The sequence below is a fragment of the Akebia trifoliata genome, unplaced genomic scaffold (assembly GCF_017979445.1).
Source record: "Akebia trifoliata isolate Shusen 1 unplaced genomic scaffold, ASM1797944v1 Contig00518, whole genome shotgun sequence".
In the NCBI taxonomy this organism is placed as follows: domain Eukaryota; kingdom Viridiplantae; phylum Streptophyta; class Magnoliopsida; order Ranunculales; family Lardizabalaceae; genus Akebia; species Akebia trifoliata.
The window spans coordinates 9954-35059 of NW_028237058.1; the positions used below are offsets into that span (position 1 = coordinate 9954).

At 33.5% G+C, this 25106-nt stretch overlaps 1 protein-coding gene across 1 annotated transcript; it reads left to right on the plus strand.

Annotated features, from left to right (window-relative positions):
- Positions 1 to 2746: 2746 nt before the first annotated feature.
- LOC147381393 (uncharacterized) lies at positions 2747 to 21618 on the plus strand. Its single transcript, XM_086430478.1, is given in 2 exon segments — positions 2747 to 5588; positions 16193 to 21618. Coding segments are annotated over 2 exon segments (5154 nt in total). The 5' UTR covers positions 2747 to 2808; the 3' UTR covers positions 18567 to 21618.
- Positions 21619 to 25106: the final 3488 nt, after the last annotated feature.

The following is a 25106-nucleotide window of genomic DNA, read 5'->3' on the forward strand; positions in this document are numbered from 1 at the left end:
CTTTTTATTCAACTATAAGCACAAAACATCCATATTCATATTTGTCTTCTCTCTATCGAGCCATTATAGTAGGGAAAATACCTTACCTTGTTCTAGGAAACATTTGTACTCATTCAGTATGGAACCTCTATGTTCTTATATTGGACCTTATTCTTGTGCTTGTTTGTTTTATAGCGTTTAATACTTCACATCATAATTGCTTTTGTACAGCTCATTTCATCATCATTCTTGTATACGCCTTTTCTCACTTAACAAATCTAATCATTTGAAGGTTCAGATTCAAAGGTGGCTCAATCAGTGTATTGTGAAAGTTAATGGCGTCAAATCATTAACTACATTGAGTTGGATAAGGCTATGAAACTCTTTAGTGATATGTGTGACAAAGGATTAACTCCTAATACCATTACATACAACACCATTATTGATGGGTTATGCAAGATTGGGAAGGTTGTGGCTGCACAAGATCTTTTTGTGGAGATGCAAGCAAAGGGCCAAAGTCCAGATATCATTACTTTTAGTATATTGTTGGATGGGCTGTATTAACTTCTAATATGTTACATGTGTTTGTCTCATGTGGTAGTGGTCACGTGGTCTTTTACTCTATTGATTCACATCATCAAACATAATTACACACTCACATTTTATATGTTTTTTTATTTATAAAAATTATCTATCTAGTGGGAGACGAGATGGATGGAATGAGTTAACTAAGCATAGGTAGGGGCGAGATTAAAAGATATACCAAGTTTTAAAACCATAAACTTTTAAAAACATGGTTTCTAACCTAGTCCGAGATTGAGATGATTCGCCCTAATCTTCTCGTATTGTTCACCAACAAGACAGATTTATAAGGCATCTCACGTTTCACCCATCTCACGAGATAAAGGAGATGACTTGAATGATATTTTTAAAATCTCAGTCGAGTCAATAAAACTTAGTCAAATCAATAAGGATTTTTTTTAAAAATAAATTTAATTAAAATAAAATTTATTTATTTATTTAATTTTTTTTTTTAATTCTTAAAATAAAACATGATTCTATGGCTAAATATCTTCTAATCTACCTTATTTTATAAAAACAAATTCATTATTATTTTTATAGAAATATATATATACAAAGAAATAATTGTAAACCAAGTTAAATGACTTATCTTGTCCAATACAACTCCGTCTAGTTTATGAACAAGATGAGACATCAAACTGAGATTTGAAACAGTATTTAAAAATCATGCTCTCGTCCTGATTTTATCGATTTATGATTGGATTTGATTGGCTTTGTCTAACTCTAAAGAAAGTAGAATTAAAGAACGATCGAGATTCTAAAACAAAAGAGTAATGAGATGGAGAAAGGAGCGAGCTAGATTTTTCTAAAAACATGGGAAAATGAAATAACGTAAAGATCTTAGAGCAAAAATGCCCATCCTTCCCTTTTTGTATAATAAGGTTATAGAAAAACCACTTTTTAACAGTTACATTGACAATAAATAGACTAAAAGGGTCTAATTAAGCTTGTTAAAAAAATTATAAGGGAAGTAAATGAAATTATCAATATTAAGGGGCCAATAAAGAGTTATGCTATATTATGTCAAAGTGCAATTCACTATTTATATTAGAGATTTTTTTTTTTTTTTTGGGTAGACTAGGGAGTATCCCCAACTTTGGTGAGATTAATTTACTTGTGCCGTACGTACCTGTTGAATATTTTCAAAATAAAATAAGTTTTGTGATTTATTTGTTTGTTTTTCTTTAAGTTAGATTTTGAGATTTTTGTGTATATAAGATTTAATCCCACATTACTCACAAGTAAGAAAGTGGTGTACCTTATAAATAATAGTCAACATAGTTAGTTGTATTTGTGTCACACCTTTAAGGCTTTGATCTAGTGTTTCGAGGTGGTGCCAAGCACCATCAGCACACGAGCACGTACGACACGATCAGAACCACTAGATCATACAGATTCAACTAAAAGGTGTCAGTTAAAAGGCATGAGACACATACCTTCGATAGGATGCAATCTGGATCGTTAGATCTCAGATCAGACACAATCCAACGGCTATTAAATCAAGAGACATTTAATCATGACTCTTGGTTAACAGACAAAAAAATGGCTATAAAAAATCGATCAGAATTTAGTTTTCTTCACTGAAAATTTGTATGTTCTCCTATCTCTAAGCTTAAGCTCTAGGCATCATCAGTTTTTTATTTTTTTCGAGTGTTCTAGACTAAATCGATCTGTACATAAACCGATTTAGTAGAGTGTAGACTTCTTTGTATCTTGAAGGCATTTGTTTTTTAATCTTTGTGTACTGTGATTAAACCAGTAAGGGAGACTATTTGTCTAAAAGAGATTGAATTAGATTCGAGCCTAGAAATTATTTTCTTCCTTCATCGAATTACTCCCATTTTAAAAATCAAGATTTCCAACTGCACCATCTAACACCTTGTCATATGTTATAGCATTTAAAGTAGTCACATTTCTGTGGACTGGTGTGTAGAGATTCGAAGATATAACATGATGAGCAAAGTCTAGCTAATGACCTCCATTAATAGAGTGCCCAAAGCAATTTAAAAAAAATTTATTTTTAATATAATGTATAAAAAGATTTAATTTTTTGGATGTACTAAAAATATGAGGGCCTTAAAATTTCTTGGTGTTGGTTTGTCAGTAAAATTTGCCTTGATATTATATTGTTATAAAAAAAAATTGATATTTTACTACGAAAGAGTAAACTTTTAAATCGGTTTAAAATTTGTTCACTCCACAGTCCACAGCTCCAGCACCCTAAAATTTCTTCCTGATTCGTGAACAATGATGTTAAGAAAAACTGCTGTTTCTGGTCGTCAAATTCAGAAGAGCATGATTATTCGCTTACCCATGTCTTCCCTTTCAATCTTTTTACGCTATAACTCTACAAAACAAAGACAAGACCCAATTAATCCCTCTGAGTCTCAGCCTGATATAATGATAAAAAGCAGCCCTACCCATTTGGAGAAAATCGTAAAAGATCGGTGTAAATCTGGAAATCTTAGGCTTGATGAAGCATTGGGTTTCTTTGATTGTTTAGTTCAAATGCAACCCATTCCCTCCATTTTCTCTTTTAATCAACTTTTGGGAGCCATAACCAGTATGAAACACTACTCTACAGTTTTTTCTCTGTTTAATAAAATGATGATGTTGGCTAACACAGGAATCCGACCTAATATCGTTACTCTTAACATCTTGATCAACTGTTTCTGCCGATTGGGTCGTGTGGATTTCGGTTTTTCTATCTTGGGAAACATTCTAAAGTTTGGGTTTGAAGCAGATAAGGTAACTTTGAACACTCTTCTAAAGGGGCTCTGTATGGAGAATAAACTAGAAAAGATGATGGAATTGTTTAACAAATCAGTGGAGAATGGGTACCCAATTGATGTAATCACCTACACCACTTTAATTCATGGCTTATGTAATTCAGGTCAATGTGAACGAGCCATTCAGTTATTCGATCGAATGACTGGTTGTGGATTCTCACCAAATGTAATAACCTTTAACATTCTAGTGGATGCTCTATGCAAAGCAGGGAGGACTAAAGAGGCGTGTATTCTATTTGAAGTAATGTCTGAAAGAGGTGTGAAGCCTAATGTAATAATTTACAACTCTTTGATTCATGGCTTATGTAATTCAGGTCAATGTGAACAAGCCATTGGGTTGTTGGATCAAATGATTGATCGTGGATTCCCACCAGACGTAATAACCTTCAACATTCTAGTAGATTTTCTTTGCAAACAAGGGAGGACTAAAGAGGCGTGTATGCTGTTAGAAGTAATGTCTCAAAGAGGTGTAAAGTCAAATGTAATTACTTACAACTCTTTGATTCATGGCTTATGTAATTCAGGTCAGTGTGAACAAGCCATTGGGTTGTTCGACCAAATGATAGATTGTGGATTCTCACCGGATGTCATAACCTTCAGTATCCTAGTGGATTCTCTTTGCAAAAAAGGGAGGACTAAAGAGGCGTGTATTCTATTTGAAGTAATGTCTGAAAGAGGTGTAAAGCCTAATGTAATAATTTACAACTCTTTGATTCATGGCTTATGTAATTCAGGTCAATGTGAACAAGCCATTGGGTTGTTGGATCTAATGATTGATCGTGGATTCCCACCAGACGTAATAACCTTCAACATTCTAGTAGATTTTCTTTGCAAACAAGGGAGGACTAAAGAGGCGTGTATGCTATTAGAAGTAATGTCTCAAAGAGGTATAAAGTCTAATGTAATCACTTACAACTCTTTAATTCATGGCTTATGTCATTCAGGTCAATGTGAACAAGCAATTGGGTTGTTCGATCAAATGATAGATCGTGGATTCTCACCGGATGTCATAACCTTCAATATCCTAGTGGATTCCCTTTGCAAAGAAGGGAGGACTAAAGAGGCGTGTATTCTATTTGAAGTAATGTTTGAAAGAGGTGTAAAGCCTAATGTAATAATTTACAACTCTTTGATTCATGGCTTATGTAATTCAGGTCAATGTGAACAAGCCATTGGGTTGTTGGATCAAATGATTGATCGCGGATTCCCACCAGACGTAATAACCTTCAACATTCTAGTGGATTTTCTTTGCAAAAAAGGGAGGACTAAAGAGGCGTGTATGCTGTTAGAAGTAATGTCTCAAAGGGGTGTAAAGTCTAATGTAATCACTTACAACTCTTTAATTCATGGCTTATGTCATTCAGGTCAATGTGAACTAGCCATGAGGTTGTTCGATGAAATGCTAGGTTGTGGAATCTCACCAGATTTGGTAACATATGTAATATTAATGGATTTTCTTTGTCTACAAGGCAAGCTGGTCGAGGCAGTAAAAGTTTTTAATTCTGTGGTGAGTAGTGGTCATGAGCCTGATATTTGTATCTATAACATATTGATCCATGGCTATTGCAATGCTAGGAGATTGGATAAGGCCATGAAACTCTTTAGTGATATGTGTGACAAAGGATTAACTCCTAATACCATTACATACAACACCATTATTGGTGGGTTATGCAAGATTGGGAAGGTTGTGGCTGCACAAGATCTTTTTGTGGAGATGCAAGCTAAGGGCCAAAGTCCAGATATCATTACTTTTAGTATATTGTTGGATGGGCTACTCACGAACCGTTGTTTTACTGAGGTAATCAAACTGTTTCATGTGATGCAAAGCAATGCAGTGAAAGCCAATATTGTGATTTACAACATCGTCATTGATTACATGTGCAAAAATAAGAATATAAAGGAAGCAATGGAGTTGTTTTGCAATCTTTCTGCCAAAGATTTGCAGCCCAACACTATAACGTATAATACAATGATTCATGGCTTTCTTAGAGAAGGATTGTTAAAAGAAGCCGAGGATTTGTTCATACAGATGGAAGAGAAGGGTTCAACTCCAAATGATCTCACATTCAATTTCATGGTTCAAGGATTCCTTTGAAAGAATGATATGCGCAAGGCAATGCAACTTCTCAATGAAATGGTTGAGAGAGGTTTTTCACCAAATGTAGATACCACATCCATGGTAGTGGATTTGCTTGCTGCAGACGGACCAGATCGTGAATGTCTGAAGATATTCCGCACGTTCTTTCCATAGAACTGAGTCAAAGGTAACATGATCAATGTTGTGTTACCAGTTAGCAAGTTGTTTCATGGAGTGTTGTATCTTGTTGCATGCTTTAAAGATCATATTAGTTTTTCTAGAATTTTCTTTCATCGAGCATTATCTCAAAGGATCTTTATTCCATGACGATGAACTAGGAAAGTTGTTTATCTTTTTAATGATCCATTAGCTCATGGGCTAATATATTTTCTTTTACCTCCTTATTGGGTTGCCATCTTAATGTAGACACTTGAAGAAATAGATTAGCTACCATGGTGTATTGTCATTGTATAATGCATTGTTTTTGTAAATCAAGCTATTTTTTTGTTTACATTATGTATTTACCCTTTATTCCTAATTGTTTTATGATATGAAGTAGAAAATGGTTTTTATTTTATTCCTTTGAACTTACAAATATTCGATGAAGCGTCGTTTCTCTTGTACTAATTGAACAAATGACTATGGAATTTTCTCTTTTTCAATTTTTGTTAACCTTACCTTATTAACATTAAGAAACTTATTATTGATGTTTCATCAGTTGCTTAACTCAGTCTAGTAGGAAACCTAATGGTAGGTAGTTTATCGAGCTAAATGATATCATCAATTATGCAAGTAGCTCAAATGAAAAGATATGCGTCTCTCACTAGTATGTCTTATACGTCCTAAGGTTCATTAATGTGATTGTAGTGAAAGGACACTTAGGGGAGAGGCCCGAATGTAATAGCGTTAGTGTGGTTCTTTGTGTTAGCCTTCCCCCTCCGGGGCATTGTAATCTTAATGCATATTGATTGGGTACTATAGTACGTAGAAGAAATTCTCAAAGTTAAATCATTTCATAGAATATATACTCTACATATAGATCGTAACACATTGATCAATAAATGCCTCTTTTTATCATATACTATGTATTTGATTGAAGAAGGCATTTTTACACAAACCATGTAAATATAGTTGATTCCCTTAGTTTTTTTTTTTCACATTTGACCGTGGTGATTGTGATTACATAAATTGAATGATGTTTCATGTTGAATCAATAACTTGTTATTGTCGAGTTGGTTTGTGCATACACATGTGGATGGGCTGCATCTATATGTAATTTCGTAAATTTGTGTTGGACGTAAATTGTTCCGATTTCTTCTTTATGTTGTTGATCATTGTTTTAAAAAGAACACATGATCTGGAAAAACCTTAATTATTACTTTGTTTGTTTTTTAAGTGGCCTCATTTTATGGCTATCAATAAATATGGCATCATTTTTACCATTTTTTTTCATATCTATGTTGACACGTATAATGTTAACCATCTTTTTTTCCTACAGTTCCCATGTAAGAGCCATTTTGTTATAGTAAAATTGTCACTCCTAAGAACATAATTTTCTTTTCTTCGTAAGGGTTTTAGAATCCTCAGCGAAAGTCCCTTGTGCAATGGAATGAAGGATACGATCGTTTACATCTTCCTCCCTTATTCCTTCTTCGATTTGTTTAGGAGTTCCTCTAGTAAATTTTGTTTGGTGGATAATGCCGATAACCATTTTCTAGCATGTGGAGAACTGACCAACCAATATTTTTAACTCAAATGGTATTGTGCTATGGAGTTCATTTAGTTTGAAGTATTTATGTGGATTTTAGATGATCAGAACTATCTCGTTTTTGACAACAAGGAATACCCCATGGATAAAGTATCATTGAAAGTTAAGGTAGGATTTACAAGTAGTTTTCCATTCTTTGTGATTCGAGTAACCAATATGTTTTAAAATATGTTCAATACAAATGCCATGTTGTTCTTCTAATGTTTACATCCAACAAATTTGGTCAATACAACACATACAAGCAAATCCTATCACAAGTAGTATTCATTGGCATGAACTCAAAATGCTCCATCCCGGTCTTCTCAATATGGGTATAGTCACAATTTCTTTGATTAATAAGTAGCAATTTTTAATGGTAGATAACTTTGATGATGATGATGGTAACCATTTTACTGATGAAGCACTAGATAATGATCATGCAAATGAGGATGTAATTGATTTTGGTTGCATGTACTAAACAATATAAACTTGCATATTGTTACTTGTTGTGGATGCAAGGATGGTATCAATATTGGGTTTGGTTACTATGGTTACTTGTTGTGGAAGTATGGATGGTATGAAATGGTGTTTAATTATTTGTTATTGTAGTTTAAAATGAAATTTAATGATATAATATAAGAACCTCACCTAGTTGGAACAATTACACAAACCTAGCCCTATCTTATTTTTGTCCGTTCTATTGAATTTTCTGAATTTTTTCCTCCTTGACTCATTCTTCAACCTCGAGTTGGTGACTATGTACATGGGTGAAGTTCTAAACAAAATGAAACACCGTATTAGCTATGGGTAAAATGTGTGGAGTGGCTTGGGAATTATAGTCACTAAAGAATTTTGGTAAGATAGAACTAGTCATATACAAAGATCTTATCAATGTATTGAACTTCTTATACAATGAGTGGGAATTGCTGCCACCACTGCTATTATTCTTCGATCTAGAGTCCAAGTCTTCCAATTCTCACATTGTAGTACCCATCTCGATATAGTCTTCTCACTTTGTTTCTGGAAGAAACTTTTCCTTCTCACAATTGCAACAATTTGGGAACCACTCTTTCGATGAAAGATTCCACTTAAGACCCCTTTTAGGGAATTATTTGATGGGATTCATATTCACTGGTCTCTGATGAAGAACGACCTCCACAGCCATGGTTTTGAGATTGCTCGAACGGCTAAATTAAATAATTTATTCCTCAATTTGACACTCGAAGACAAGAAAAATTATGATATCTATGACAAAGTGTGTTTCTCGTTGTAATCACAGAAGGCACACTAGAAGAAACTGATTTGTGTACTATTTGAAGATGTTCGATGAAGAATTCTACTCTTTTGTGCGTTTTGACTCAAAAATATTATATAATATATATATATATATATATATTTTTGTAAGTATAGATATGTTTTATTGAAGAAAGATGAGATTGGGAAGACCTTATAAAAGAGTGTTGAATCTAACCTGGAATCAAAAACATAAAATCCCATTTAAACACTAGATAATTTTATTTTTCAATTAATCAAATGACTTTCATGAAGAAAAAGCCACCTTTATATGTTGATCATTTGCTGAAGTGATTGTTCATTCCTTTTAAAGGTTCTCCTATCCCTTTCCATCTAGGTCCAAACCACAAATTGTAATTTCTTTACATGAAATCACATCGATATACTAGCTCTGGAATAATAACACGACAGACTAAAGTAAAACTCAATTCGTACGAAATAAGGATTGGAAGTGGGACCAAATCTCTTTAATGAATGGCAACATATCAACAAAATTCATCATTCACCTTACAAAGAATACAATTGCTTAAGTATAGTGAATCCCCCGTTTAAATAAATGATACGAAGTCCTATTCCATCTAAAGTGGCTAGCCAAATGAAAAGATATATTCTAAAAGGAACTTTGTGGCCCCAAATGGAGGTAGAGAGAAACCCCACATAAGAGGTGGGGTGTGAGGATGAGTATAATATTTAATTAAAAGTCCACAATAGGAATAGTGAATAGTTAGTTGACAAGGTTGGATATATATCTTGATCTTCTCAATCATTCAAACCTCTCCTAAAACCAAAATCCTATGACAACTTACTCTCGTTCAAATAAGGAAACGTTCTATTGGTAAATTCCTTTAAAAACAGGGATGAGAACTACAAAGATAGGGGTGAATCACAACACCACCAATCCTTCCAAACTTAACCTTTATTTCCTTTACCAACCCTAAATGCGGCCCTCCTTCGAAAATCTGGAAATATCTTAATGATGCCTTTCCAATTGCTACCACCATAGAGGATTTTACCTCCCTAGTTTCCCAGCCAAAGACTTCATCATATTTTGCCTTAATGTTCCTCTTCCCCAACATTTCCTAGTTGAATGCTTATTGATCGTTTTTGGGACCTTGATTTTTTTCCTAGAAATCATGCACTTGGCTTTTTCTTTCACCTATTTAATCACGACTTTTAAATAAGTCGCAATTTTTAAGAGAAGATGATTTTGATAGTAACCATTTTACTGATTAAGCATTAGATTTGTTTTATTGAAGGTAAAGGAGATTGGGAAGACCTGCCTAATTATAAAAGAAAGTTGACTCTAACTTGAAATCAAAAACATAAAATCCCATTTAAGTAATTTTTTTTCTTTTTTTCGTTGAATCAATCAAATAACTTTCACTAAGAGAAATACCACCTTTATATGTTAATGATCATTTGCTGAAGTGATTGTTCATTCCTTTTAAAAGGTTCTCTTATCCCTTTCCTTCTAGGTCCATACAACAAATTGCAATTTCTTTACATGAAATCACATTGATATGTCGAATTTCGAATAATAACAAGACAGACTATAAAACAAACATTTTTCGTATGAAATAAGAATTGGAAGTTGGACCAAAACTCTTTAATGAATGACAAAATATCAACAAAATTCATCATTCACCTTACAAAGAGTACATTATTTGTTTAAGTATAGTGAGTCCCTTGCTAAATTAGTGATTAGAAGTCTTATTTCATCCAAAATGGGTAACCGAGTGAAAAGATAAATTTCGAAAAGGAACTTTGTGGCCCCAAATGGGGGTAGAGAGAAAACTCGCATAAGAGGTGGGTATTAAGGATGAGTAGAATATTTAATCAAGAGTGCACAATGGGAATAACGAATACTTAGTTGACAAGGTTGGATATATCTTGAACCTCTCAATCATTCGAACCTCTCCTGAAACCAAAATCCCATGTCTTGTTTCGAATAATGAAATGTTTAATGTTGTATTGGTAAATTCCTTTTAGAGGAAATAAAAAAAATAGGGTTGAGAATGAACTACAAAGATAGGGGTGAATCACTACATCACCAATCCTTCCAAACTTAAACTGCAACCCTAAACACGGCCCTCCTTAAAAAATCTAGCAATATTTTAATGATATTTCTTCATAGAGAATTTTGCCTCCCTAGTCATCATATCTTGCCTTAATGATCCCCTCCCCCAACATATCTTAGTAATGCATAGTTCATACATCGAAGTTGTAGACACCCCATTTTTGCACTCGCCTAATTAATCAACTCGTCAACCCGATCACAACGGTTCCCAATGATGGATGTTTATTCCATTGCTTTATTTTGTTACCAGAAATATTTCAGAAATCCGGATGAGGTATCTCGAACTGACAAAACTGTAGAAACCATGATACGCTAGGAAAATATAACCACAGAAGCTTAGAAATCATCATTTTTCAGACAAAAAAAAGCTTCACGATAAAATTCACTAAAAAATTATCAAATTATCAAACTACCCCTAATCTTAAAATATCCCTAGAGCCTACATTACGCTCAGGAAAACCCATTCAAACACATAAAATAATAAATCGAAATCAAATCAATTATTTTACCAATTTTCATAGAATTCGACAAAATTACGAAAATGCCCCTCATCAAGTTCACGATCATTTCACACAAAAAATTCATAAATGACACAAACCAATATTTCCATTGAATTCCTTATGAAAAATTGATTTGAAAACATCTTAGAACATCAAAAATTGACTTAAAACGTGAAAAGTCCTCTCCGAGGGTAAAACGGTAATTTCACAATTTTTATAATTAAAAATTTCAAAATTAATAAATAAAATATTAAATAATTAAAGTGAAACATTAGCAAAATTAATTTAAAAATTTAAACTAAAAAAATCGATCAATCAGACTCTTAGGCAAAATTGTTGAGGGTTGCCAAGATATTTATTCAAGGACCTCTTCCATTTGGGGGTCTAAAGAATTAAAGATATAATAGAGAGGGGTTCTCCAAAAAATTATAGTCAATCAAGCAAAATTAAAGTCAAGGTATTAAATTCAATCAAGTAAGACTAAAGTCAAAATTAAAGTCAATTAATTAAGACCAAAGTCAAAATCTTAAAGTCAATCAATTAAGACTAAAGTCAAAATCTTAGAGTCAATCAAATAAGACCAAAAGTCAAAATCCTAATAGAGTTCTAATTAAATAATAACTCTATTTAATAGAATTCTAAATAAAATATAATTCTACCTAAAACAATTCTAATTAAAATACAATTCTACCTAAAACAATTCTAGCTAAAATACAACTCTAACTAAAAGAATTATAATCAAACACTAATTCTATCTAAACCAACCCTTTAAAAAATCTATAAATAGGGGTCCTCACACTCTGTTTTAGAATCAAATAATAAATCCTAAGAAAAGTAGGTCAAAAAATTTTCCTAACCTCCCATAAACCTTAATTTTGAAATCCCAACTCCTTACCTAATACCCATACTTCAATTTTAGCCTGAAAAATACCTAGAAGTCCTTCAAAAATATTCCAAAATCCATAAAAAAGTTCGAAGAATCCATATCTAAAAAAAAGATATATTGCCTCGGAGATCAGAAATCAGATCTGGAAACAGAACGAAGTAAGGAATACGGTACAAGAAGCGATTTTATCAGATCTGAGGGAACAAAATCGTAGCGCTCGAAAAAGATGAGTATTTTTTTTATTATTATTATCTAGGTCTTGTTGGCAATGTAGTTTTATCTGGGAATTAGTAGAGACCGGCGTTTGTCGGGCAGAGTTGGTGCCTAACACCTTCCAACCCCGTAACGTAATCCCGGATCCGTATTTTTCTTTCGTAGATTAGTTTATTTGCTTTTTAGAGTCAAAGTTTGGTTCCTAGACCGTAATAACTAGGTGGCGACTCCCAAACTTCAAAGGTCAAAAGCGGATCCGCACACCCCGCAAATCGAGGGCACTTTCAGAAGTCCTCTGCCACTTAATTCCCTTTCTTCTTTGTAGAACAAATAAGCTTCCACTTCACAAAAATATGATACTTCTAGTTTCCTTACATATCATCCAAAGAAAATGATTAATTTGCTTTTTGAGCTTTATTTTTATTTTTTGCTTCCATGCTCTAGGTCCCTTGGATGGACTCATACCTTGTTTTGTTTTCCTAGTTCTATTTTTCTTCTATTTTAAAGTTGGCGGATTAAGGTCTTAGCAAATAGAGAGAGGATCATTAGATCTTACTCTTTCTTTTCTTTGTTGGAGCCTTTGGAAGTAGAGGAACAACAAGATTTTAAAGGGAAACAACTTATACCCTTTAGGAGGTTATCATTTTGGTTAGAAAAATGCTAAATGGACCCAGTTTTTGGCGCACACCCTATGACGAGTTGGATCACCGCCCAACAAGCGTTTGACATCTGGCGTAATGACATCAACAATAGAGAGAGTTTCTCTCTCTTGCCCTGCCCACATATTTATTTTTTTAGATTTCAAATCTTAAAAAAGGGCATTAGGCCCACATTGATTATCACATTGACAATCTAACGACACAGTCTTTTAAATTTCATGAAAATATTCACATTCAAAAAAAAAAAATTAAAAAAATATTATTTTTCAAACTTGATCCAAGGTGTTGAAAATTGATGACCACCAAACACCTTCAATCAAGCTCAAAAAATAATATTTTTTTAATATTTTTCTTTTAAATATGAATATTTTGATGAAATCTAAAAGGCAGTGTTGTTGGATTATAAATGTGATAATCAATGTGGGTTCAACAACTCTTTTTAAGATTTAAAATCTAAAAAAATAAATATGTGGGCAGTAGGCAAGAAAGAGAATCCCTCTATTGTTGATGTCATTCATGTCAAATGTCAAACATTTGTTGAGCTGTGAGCGAACGCGTCAAGGGTGTCACCAAAACCACGTCATATTATCAACACTCTTTTTTTATAGAGTTTAAAGTAGTGTTTTTAAGGATTTCCTATGTATATAGCACTCGATTGTAAGGTGAGTAGTTAATATTCTTCATTTGTTTGGAGTTGTTAGTGTGCTTCATTTGATTTTAGATTTTCTTGACCTCCTCGTAATCATTCACGCAAAATTTAAAAAATCTCAATCTATTTATTTTTTAATTCAAATATTTGACTTTTTATTAAACTATAAGCATAAAACATCTGTATGGAAAATGCTGGAATGACACCCTAGCACGACTCATTCCATATGGAAAATGCTGGAATGACACGAGCATTTACAATGATTCTCACAAGTTTGACGTGAGATGTGCACATAACCATAGATGTGTTTCCTTGCGATACGAGTAAAAACCATCTACGGTTATGTATGCATGTCCACATTAGAATTGTGAGAATCACAGTAAATCGTGTGTCACCCCAGCATGACTCATTCCATTTGGAAAATGCTGGAATGACACAAGCATTTACTGTGTCACCCCAGCATGACTCCATTCCCTCCATCGAGCCATTATAGTAGGGAAAATACCTTACCTTGTTCTAGGAAACATATGTACTCATTCAGTACGCCTTTTCTCACTTAATAAATCTATCATTTGATGGTTTAGGTTGAAAGGTGGCTCAGTGTATTGTGAAAGTTAATGGCGTCAAATCATTAACTACATTAAGGCAGAGATAACGTGGCATTGTAAAATTTTGTGAACTATTCTAAGTAGTTTTCAATGGTTTAGAGTAGGAGCTTATGGTTTGGTGGTGTGCAACCTTAGGACGTGGTGGCTAACCTTTTTGTTTTTTTTGGATAGGTATTAGTGTAAAGGCGAGACTTTGATGCTTGGTTTGTGATATTACTATGCACATATCAAAACCGAACTTGAAGGGTGAAAGACATTTGGAATTTTGCAGAATTGTGATTTAGTTTGAATTGTAGCCTGCTTAAATCATTACTCATTTGGTTAGAGAAGGGTGTAAATCTAGAAGCTTGATGAAGCATTGGGTTTCTTTGATTGTTTAATTAAAATGCAACCAACTTACTCCATTTTATCTTTTAATCAACTTTTGGGAGCCATCACCAGGGTGAAACACTACTCTACCATAGTACTATCATTGACATACTTTGCAAGGACAGACGGGTAAGTAAACGAGGGGGCCATGAACCTCTTCCGAGAAATGATCAGTAAAAACATTGCACCAAACAAGTCACTTACACAACTCTTTAATTCAGGGTCTTGCAATTTAGGCCATGTCAAAGTATTTAATCCATTGTGAGCTGGGGTGATGATCCTAATGTTCATATCTATAACATCTTGATCAATAACTATTGCAAAGTTAAGAGATTGGATGAGGCCATGGAGCTCTTTAGAGTTATGTGTCACAGACGTATAACTCCTTACATTATCACATACAAGAACTCTTATTGATGGGTTATGCAGCAAGGTTGGGAGGCTTGTGGCTGCATAAAATCGTTTCCAGTTCACGTACCATTACTCATAGTATATTGTTAGATGGGCTATATTAACTTTTAATATGTTACATGTGTTTGTCTCATGCGTTAGTGTCCACGTGATCTTACTCTATTGATTCACATCATCAAACATAATTACACATTCACATTTTATAATTTTTTTTATAAAAATTATCTATCTAGTGGGAGACGAGATGAATCAAATGAGTCAACTAAGCATAGGTAGGGGCAAGATTAGAAGATATACCAAATTTTAAAACCATAGATTTTTAAAAATATGGTTTCTAATCTAGTCCTAGATTGAGATGACTCGCCCTAGTCTTCTCATATCGTTCACCAACGAGGCGTCTCACGTTTCACCCATATCACGAGATAAAGGAGATGACTTGAACGATATTTTTAAAATGTCAGCTAAGTCAATAAAACTTAGCCAAATCAATAGGGATTTTAAAAAAAAGAAATTTAATTAAAATAATTTTTATTATTATTATTATAGAATTTTAACATTTATTCTCTAACTAAAACATTATTCTATGGCAAAATATCTTCCAATCTACCTCATAGAAATATATATGAAGAAATAATTGTAAATCAAGTTAAATGACTTATCTCGTCCAAGACAACTCAATCTCGTCTATGAACAAGATGAGACATCAAACCGAGATTCAAAACCGTATTTAAAAATCATGATCTCATCCTGATTTTATTAATTTATAACTGGACTTGACAGGTTCTATCTACTCTAAAGAGAGTAGAAGTAAAGGACGACCAATATTCTGCAGCAAAAGAGTTAATGAGATGATGAGATGGAGAAGGGAGAGAGCTAGACTTTTCTAAAAATGTGGGAAAATGAAATAACGAAAAGATCTTAGAGAAACCACTTTTTAATAGTTACATTGACTATACATAGACGAAAATGATCTAATTAAGCTTGATAAAAAAATTATAGAGGAAGCAAATGAAATTATCAAAATATTAGAGGGCTAACAAAGAGTTACGCTGTATTATCTCAAAGTGTAATTCACTATTTATATTAGATTTTTTTTTTTTTTTTTTGGAGTTGACCAGGGAGTATCCCCTCCTTGATAAGATTAAAACAATTTTTAAAATATTTTAATTTTTAATTTTTAGAGGTGTACTAAAAATATGAGGCCTTAGAATTTCTTGAAGCTGGCTTGTAAATAAAATTTGCCTTGATATCATATTGTTATAAAAAAAATTGATATTGTTATAAAATTTGCCTTGATACTTTTAAATCCGTTTGAAAGGTGTTCACTCCACAGTCCACAGCTCCGGATTCGTGAACGATGTTAAGAAAAACTGCTGTTTCTGGTCGTCAACTTCAGAAGGGTATGATTATACTCTTACCCATCTCTTCCCTTTCAATCTTTTTACGCTATAACTCTACAAAACAAAGACAAGACCCAATTAATCCCTCTGAGTCTCAACCTGATATAATGATAAAAAGCAGCACTATCCATTTGGAGAAAATCGTAAAATATCGGTGTAAATCTGGAACTCTTAGGCTTGATGAAGCATTGGGTTTCTTTGATTGTTTAGTTCAAATGCAACCCATTCCCTCCATTTTCTCTTTTAATCAACTTTTGGGAGCCATTACCAGTATGAAACACTACTCTACAGTTTTTTCTCTGTTTAATAAAATGATGATGTTGGCTAACACAGGAATCCAACCTGATATCGTTACTCTTAACATCTTGATCAACTGTTTTTGCCGATTGGGTCGTGTGGATTTCGGTTTTTCTATCTTAGGAAACATTCTAAAGCTTGGGTTTGAACCAGATAAGGTAACTTTGAGCACTCTTCTGAAGGGGTTCTGTTTGGAGAATAAACTAGAAAAGATGATGGAATTGTTTAACAAATCAGTGGAGAATGGGTACCCAATTGATGTAATCACCTACACCACTTTAATTCATGGCTTATGTAATTCAGGTCAATGTGAACGAGCCATTCAGTTATTCGATCGAATGACTGCTTGTGGATTCTCACCAAATGTAATAACGTTTAACATTCTAGTGGATGCTCTATGCAAAGCAGGGAGGACTAAAGAGGCGTGTATTCTATTTGAAGTAATGTCTGAAAGAGGTGTGAAGCCTAATGTAATAATTTACAACTCTTTGATTCATGGCTTATGTAATTCAGGTCAATGTGAACAAGCCATTGGGTTGTTGGATCAAATGATTGATCGTGGATTCCCACCAGACGTAATAACCTTCAACATTCTAGTAGATTTTCTTTGCAAACAAGGGAGGACTAAAGAGGCGTGTATGCTGTTAGAAGTAATGTCTCAAAGAGGTGTAAAGTCAAATGTAATTACTTACAACTCTTTGATTCATGGCTTATGTAATTCAGGTCAGTGTGAACAAGCCATTGGGTTGTTCGACCAAATGATAGATTGTGGATTCTCACCGGATGTCATAACCTTCAGTATCCTAGTGGATTCTCTTTGCAAAAAAGGGAGGACTAAAGAGGCGTGTATTCTATTTGAAGTAATGTCTGAAAGAGGTGTAAAGCCTAATGTAATAATTTACAACTCTTTGATTCATGGCTTATGTAATTCAGGTCAATGTGAACAAGCCATTGGGTTGTTGGATCTAATGATTGATCGTGGATTCCCACCAGACGTAATAACCTTCAACATTCTAGTAGATTTTCTTTGCAAACAAGGGAGGACTAAAGAGGCGTGTATGCTATTAGAAGTAATGTCTCAAAGAGGTATAAAGTCTAATGTAATCACTTACAACTCTTTAATTCATGGCTTATGTCATTCAGGTCAATGTGAACTAGCCATGAGGTTGTTCGATGAAATGCTAGGTTGTGGAATCTCACCAGATTTGGTAACATATGTAATATTAATGGATTTTCTTTGTCTACAAGGCAAGCTGGTCGAGGCAGTAAAAGTTTTTAATTCTGTGGTGAGTAGTGGTCATGAGCCTGATATTTGTATCTATAACATATTGATCCATGGCTATTGCAATGCTAGGAGATTGGATAAGGCCATGAAACTCTTTAGTGATATGTGTGACAAAGGATTAACTCCTAATACCATTACGTACAACACCATTATTGGTGGGTTATGCAAGATTGGGAAGGTTGTGGCTGCACAAGATCTTTTTGTGGAGATGCAAGCAAAGGGCCAAAGTCCAGATATCATTACTTTTAGTACATTGTTGGATGGGCTACTCACGAACCGTTGTTTTACTGAGGTAATCAAACTGTTTCATGTGATGCAAAGCAATGCAGTGAAAGCCAATATTGTGATTTACAACATCGTCATTGATTGCATGTTCCAAAATAAGAATATAAAGGAAGCAACGGAGTTGTTTAGCAATCTTTCTGCCAAAGATTTGCAGCCCGGCACTAGAACATATAATACAATGATTCAAGGCTTTCTTAGAGAAGGAATGCTGAAAGAAGCCGAGGATTTGTTCATACAGATGGAAGAGAAGGGTTCAACTCCAAATGATCTCACATTCAATTTCATGGTTCAAGGATTCCTTCGAAAGAATGATATGCGCAAGGCAATGCAACTTCTCAATGTAATGGTTGAGAGAGGTTTTTCACCAAATGTAGATACCACATCCATGGTAGTGGATTTGCTTGCTGCAGACGGACCAGATCGTGAATGTCTGAAGATGTTCCGCACGTTCTTTCCATAGAACTGAGTCAAAGGTAACATGATCAATGTTGAGTTACCAGTTAGCAAGTTGTTTCATGGAGTGTTGTATCTTGTTGCATGCTTTAAAGATCATATTAGTATTTCTAGAATTTTCTTTCATCAAGTATTATCTCAAAGGACCTTCATTCCATGACGATGAACTAGGCAAGTTGTTTATCTTTTTAATGATCAATTAGTTCATGGGCTAATATATTTTCTTTTACCTCCTTATTGGGTTGCCATCTTAATGTAGACACTTGAAGCAATAGATTAGCTACCATGGTGTATTGTCATTGTATAATGCGTTGTTTTAGTAAATCAAGCTATTTTTTGTTTACATTATGTATTTACTCTTTCTTCCTATTTGTTTTATGATATGAAGTAGAAAATGGTTTTTATTTTATTCCTTTGAACTTACAAATATTTGATGAAGCGTCGTTTCTCTTGTACTACTTGAACAAATGATTATGGAATTTTCCCTTTTTTCAATTTTGGTTAACCTTACCTTATTAACATTAAGAAACTTATTAATGATGTTTCATCAATTGCTTAACTCATTCTAGTAGGAAACCTAACGGTAGGTAGTTAATTCAGATAAATGATATCATCAATTATGCAAGTAGCTCAAAAATGAGCGATGATATAATTCCAATTGGCAAGTGTGAAAATGATATCAGGTCCAATTAATGGTAGTGAATCCCTTGTTGATTTTTTTTTTCTTTTAAAGCTTATGCAGTCTCTCACTAGTATGCCTTATACGTCCTATGGTTCTTTAAGGTGAGTGTAGTGAAGGGACACTCGGGGGAGAGGCCCGAGCGTAAGAGCTTTAGTGTGGTTCTTTGTGTTAGCCTTCCCCCTCTGGGGCATTGTAATCTTAATGCATATTGAAGGGGTACTATAGTATGTAGAAGAAATTCTCGAAGTTATATCATTTCAAAGAATTTATACTCTACATATAGATCGTAACACATTGATCAATATATGCCTCTTTTTATCATATACTTTGTATTTGATTGAAGAAGGCATTTTGGCACAAACCATGTAAATATAATTTGATTCCCTTAGTTTTTTTTTTTCACATTTGACCGTGGTGATTGTGATTACATAAATTGAATGATGTTTCATGTTGAATCAATAACTAGTTATTGTCGAGTTGTTTTGTGCATACACATGTGGATGGGCTGCATCTATCTGTAATTTCGTAAATTTGTGTTGGACGTAAATTGTTTAGATTTCTTCTTTATGTTGTTGATCATTGTTTTAAAACAGAAAACGTGATCTGGAAAAACCTCATTACTTTGCTTGTTTTTAAGTGGCATCATTTTTACCATTTTTTTCATATCTATGAATGGGCTTATGAATAGCAGAATTGTAGTATTAACCATGTTGGCAGCCTTTTAGCATAACCATGATGTTAGAGCATTTCTTTTTGACACATATAATGATGCTTACCATCTTTTTTTCCTACAGTTTCCCATGTAAGAGTCGTTTAGTTATAGTAAAATTGTCACTCTTAAGAACATAATTTTCTTTCCTTCGTACGGGCTTTAGAATCCTCAATGAAAGTCCCTTGTGCAATGGAATGAAAGATACGATCGTTCACATCTTCATCCCTTATTCCTTCTTCAATTTGTTTAGGAGTTCCTCTAGTAAATGTTGTTTTGTGGATAATGCCCATAACCATTTTCTAGCATGTGGAGAAGTGACCAACCAATATTTTTAACTCAAACGGTATTGTGCTATGGAGTTCATTTAGTTTGAAGTATTTATTTGGATTTTAGATGATTAGAACAATCTCGTTTTTGACAACAAAGAATACCCCATGCATAAAGTATCATTGAAAGTTAAGGCAGGATTTACAAGTTTTCCATTCTTTGTGATTTGAGTAACCAATATGTTTTAAAGTATGTTCATTACAAATGCCATGTTGTTCTTCTAATGTTCACATCCTACAAATTTGGTCGATACAACACATACAAGCAAATCCTATCACAAGTAGTATCCACTGGCATGAACTCAAAATGTTCCATCACGGTCTTCTCAATATGGGTATAGTCACAATTTCTGTGATTAATCAGTAGCTATTTTTAAGAGTAGATGACTTTGATGATAATGATGGTAACCATTCTACTGATGATGCATTAGATAATGATCATGCAAAGGAGCATGTAATTGATTTTTGTTGCATGTACTAAACAATATAAACTTGAATATTGTTACTTTTTGTGGATGCATGGATGGTATCAATATGGGGTTTGGTTACTATTGGTGCAAGTATGGATGGTATGAATATGGCGTTAATTATTTGTTATTGTAGTTCAACATGAAATTTAATGATATAATATAAGAACATCACCTAGTAGGAACAATTACACGGCCCTAGCCCTATCTTATTTTTCTCCGTTCTATTGAATTTTCTGAATGTTTTCCTCCTTGAATTATTCTTCAACCTCGACTTGGTGACTATGTACATGGGTGAAGTTCTAAACAAAATGAAAACACTGTATTAGCTATGGGTAAAATGTGTGGAGTGGCTTGGGAATTATAGTCACTAAAGAATTTGGATGCTGGTAAGATAGAACTAGTCATATACAAAGATCTTATCCATGTATTGAACTTCTTATACAGTGAGTGGGAATTGCTGCCACCATTGTTATTATTCTTCGATCTAGCGTCCAAGTCTTCCAACTCTAATGTTGTAGTACCCATCTCGATATAGTCTTCTCACTTTGTTTTTGAAAGAAACTTTTCCTTCTCACAATTGCAACAATTTGGGAACCACTCTTTCAATGAAAGATTCCAGACAAGACCCCTTTTAGGGAATTAGTTGATGGGATTCATATTCACTGGTCTCTGATCAAGAACGGACTTCCACGACCATGGTTGTGAGATTGCTTTGATGCCAAAGATCAAGATCCTTTGTTAGGCATTCTCGTACGGCTAAATTAAATCATTTATTCCTCAATTTGACACTCGAAGACGAGAAAAATATGACATATATATATATATGATAAAGTGTGTTTCTCGTTGTAATCACAGAAGGCACACTAGAAGAAACTGATTCGTGTACTATTTCAAGACGTTTGACAAAAAACTCTACTCTTTTGTGTGTTTTGACTCAAAATATTGATTTTTTTTTTTTAAGTATAGATATTTTTCATTGAAGAAAGAGGAGATTGGGAAGACCTGGATAATTATAAAAGAGTGTTGAATCTAACCTGGAATCAAAAATATAAAATCCCATTTAAACACTAAGTAATTTATTATTATTTTTTAATTCAATCAAATGACTTTCACGAAGAGAAAGCCACCTTTATATGTTGATCATTTGCTGAAGTGATTGTTCATTCCTTTTAAAGGTTCTCCTATCCCTTTCCTTCTAGGTCCAAACAACAGATTGTAATTTCTTTACATGAAATCGCATCGATATACTTGCTCTGGAATAATAACATGACAGATTGAAGAAAAACCCAATTCGTACGAAATGAGGAATTGAAGTGGGACCAAATCTCTTTGATGAATCGCAACATATCAACAAAATTCATCATTCACCTTACAAAGAATACAATTGTTTAAGTGATTTGAAGTCCTATTTCATGTAAAGTGGCTAGCCAAATGAAAAGATATATTCTAAAAGGAATTTTGTGGCTAGATATGGAGGTAGAGAGAAAACCCACATATGAGGTGGGTATTGAGGATGAGTATAATATTTAATCAAGAGTCCGCAATTGGAATAGTGAATAGTTAGTTGACAAGGTTGGATATATATCTTGATCCTCCCAATCATTCAAACCTCTCCTAAAACCAAAATCCTATGACAACTCACTCGTTCAAATAATGAAATGTTCTAATTGTAAATTCCTTTAAAAATAGGGATGAGAACAACAAAGATAGGGGTGAATCACTACACCACCAATCCTTCCAAACTTAACCTTAAAAAATCTGGAAATATCTTAATGATGCCCATCTAATTGCTACCACCATATAGGATTTTACCTCCCTAGTCTCCCAGCCAAAGACTTCATCATATTTTGCCTTAATGATCCTCTTCCCCAACATTTCCTAGTTGAATGTTTATTGATCGTTTTTGGGACCTTGATTTTTTTCCTAGAAATCCATGCACTTGATTCTTCTTCTTCTTCTTCTTCCATAGTATCATTAGATTTTATTTCAATTTTTTTAATTTTCTTTATTTCTAAATCAAGATCCTTGATTTATCCCTGAAAGTTTTTGAATTTATCCTAATTAAATGAACTGACCCTCATCAAGTAATTGTCTAATTTGAACTTGTTACTATGCTCACAACTTTACCATAGCGTTTGAGTCCTATTAAGGCTGGCATTATTAATTCTATAGCAAATTATCTTTTTGATGAACTTGTTTCTTAAAAAATGATCAAAACTTCAAACACAAAGAAATGTATTTTTTTTTTTTTTTCCACTGGCTTTTTGTTTAGAGTTTTAAATTGTAAAATGGTGAAACAGAAAGGAATGATCATGAAATTGATCGTTGACGTTCAATATATATATTTTATTATTTAATTATGTTGCACTTAATTTACAAATTCTTATTTATTTGATTTCATAGGGATCAACACCCAGATATGGAGCCAGTACTTTTGGGTGGGAGAGTGAGGAGGTGAGATCGTCCTTGGGTGTAGTGTGTGGAAGGGTATTCACAAAGTGACTCCGGATATTTGTAAATGCATTGTTTTCAAGGTAGGGAGAGGGAATTGAGTGCTCTTCTAGGAGGATCTTTGGTGTTGTGAAATTCCCATACAAGAGAAGTTTTTGGGCATGTTCTCGATGTCTTTGAAGAAACGGATGCCGTATATTCGGTTGAGCCGTGGGCTTGTACTTGAGATGGTAAATTTCTCATTAATTCTTTTTTGTTTTTTGGTTTTAGATTCTAGTCCCAATCTTGATTTATTTATTCATTTATTTTTTTGCTTCCATGGCCCAGGAGGTATCATTTTGGATTTCTGTGTTTTAGTGTTAGTTTTTTATCGGGTTTAAAGTGGCGTTTTTTGAAGATTTCCTGTGTAGATGGTACTCAATTGTAAGGTGAGTAGTTATTTTTATCACTATCGTTGTCAATGTCATTATTGGCCTTCTTCTGCCTTGTTAAAGCCATTGGCTTACAGTGGAACACTCCTCTAATGCCTTTTTTGATCGCCTTGAATCTTTTTTTTTTTAGGTGGATAAGCTAGACTTGAATACTCAACCTCAAGTCTAAAATCCCTTTCTCTCGTGTCGAAATTGTTATCTGTGACTGTTAAAATGCAGTATTTCCAGTTTTGTTTATACTCTTATACCATTTATAGAAGCAATTGAATATTGGATGATGAGGTGGCCATCATCATAATCATGTTCGGATTCATCAATTAATTGGCGAGGATTCACTTCAGATACGTTTGAGAGAGTTTTTGATTTTTTTTTTTGTGTGTGTGTGTGGAAATTTCACAGATTCTACAAATGATGTTTCCGGTTTATCCCAAAACCTATCACCTTCAACTCCCTAAAAAAAAAAACCTATCTTATTCTTGAGATTTGAAGATTGAAGAAGATAACATCTTGAGGTAGAAGCGGGGAGCTAACAACATGAATCCTCTTTCTCCAATATAACTGATCTTTGTGTATGTCATTCATCTGTCTTGTTTGGTTCAATCGACCATGGCATCTGCTGAATTTCATTTAGTTTTGACTAGAAGCTTATATGCATTTCATTTTAAGTTTCTTATAAATTTTAACTCAGACATGGGATCCAAACCACGTCTTCACATTCTTACCTTAAAAAAAATATAAAAAAATACATGCTTCAAATGATGTTTTTGGCTGAGATGGGAAGATATTCCTAGGGATACACGTGAAAACAAATTAGGAAATCTGAACTAATCACTAGGAAAAAAAATTATATCTTGATTTTATCCCAATTGTTTTGGCAAAATACGACTTTTATAAGTTATAAGTTAATATGAATGTAAAATATAATAGTAACGTACATAAGCTATGATCTAATTATAAAATAGAAGTATAAATACAATGATGCGATCCATTTAACTTCTTTTTTGTGATCTCCATAGTGAAGAGATCATCCTAACATATATATATATATATATATATGATTCATCTCCACTTGATTCCAATGACATATATACAATGTAATCTCAATGATCAGGATTTATCCTCGAGATAAGTATCCCCAAGATGTGTATTATAGGGATATGTATAATTCTTGACTGTTAGATACGTGGAAAGATCAACTTCAAACTTGACATACGACTTGTGTAGATGATTTCAAACCAAAAGAATCATCCTTGATCGATTTTTATCCAAAATCAAAATAAAAGAATTGAAAAAATCCTAATTTTTTACATACATTTTTAAAATGCTTGAAAATGATTGCTTCTTCCTTCTCAAATCCTTTTCATTAGAATAGAGTTTCTAAAACTCGCTTAAGATGTCGGAAATCCTATTTTTTAAGATGAAAATGATTAGTTTGAATGATTAGGTCAATTTTATCATTTCAAACATAAGATATG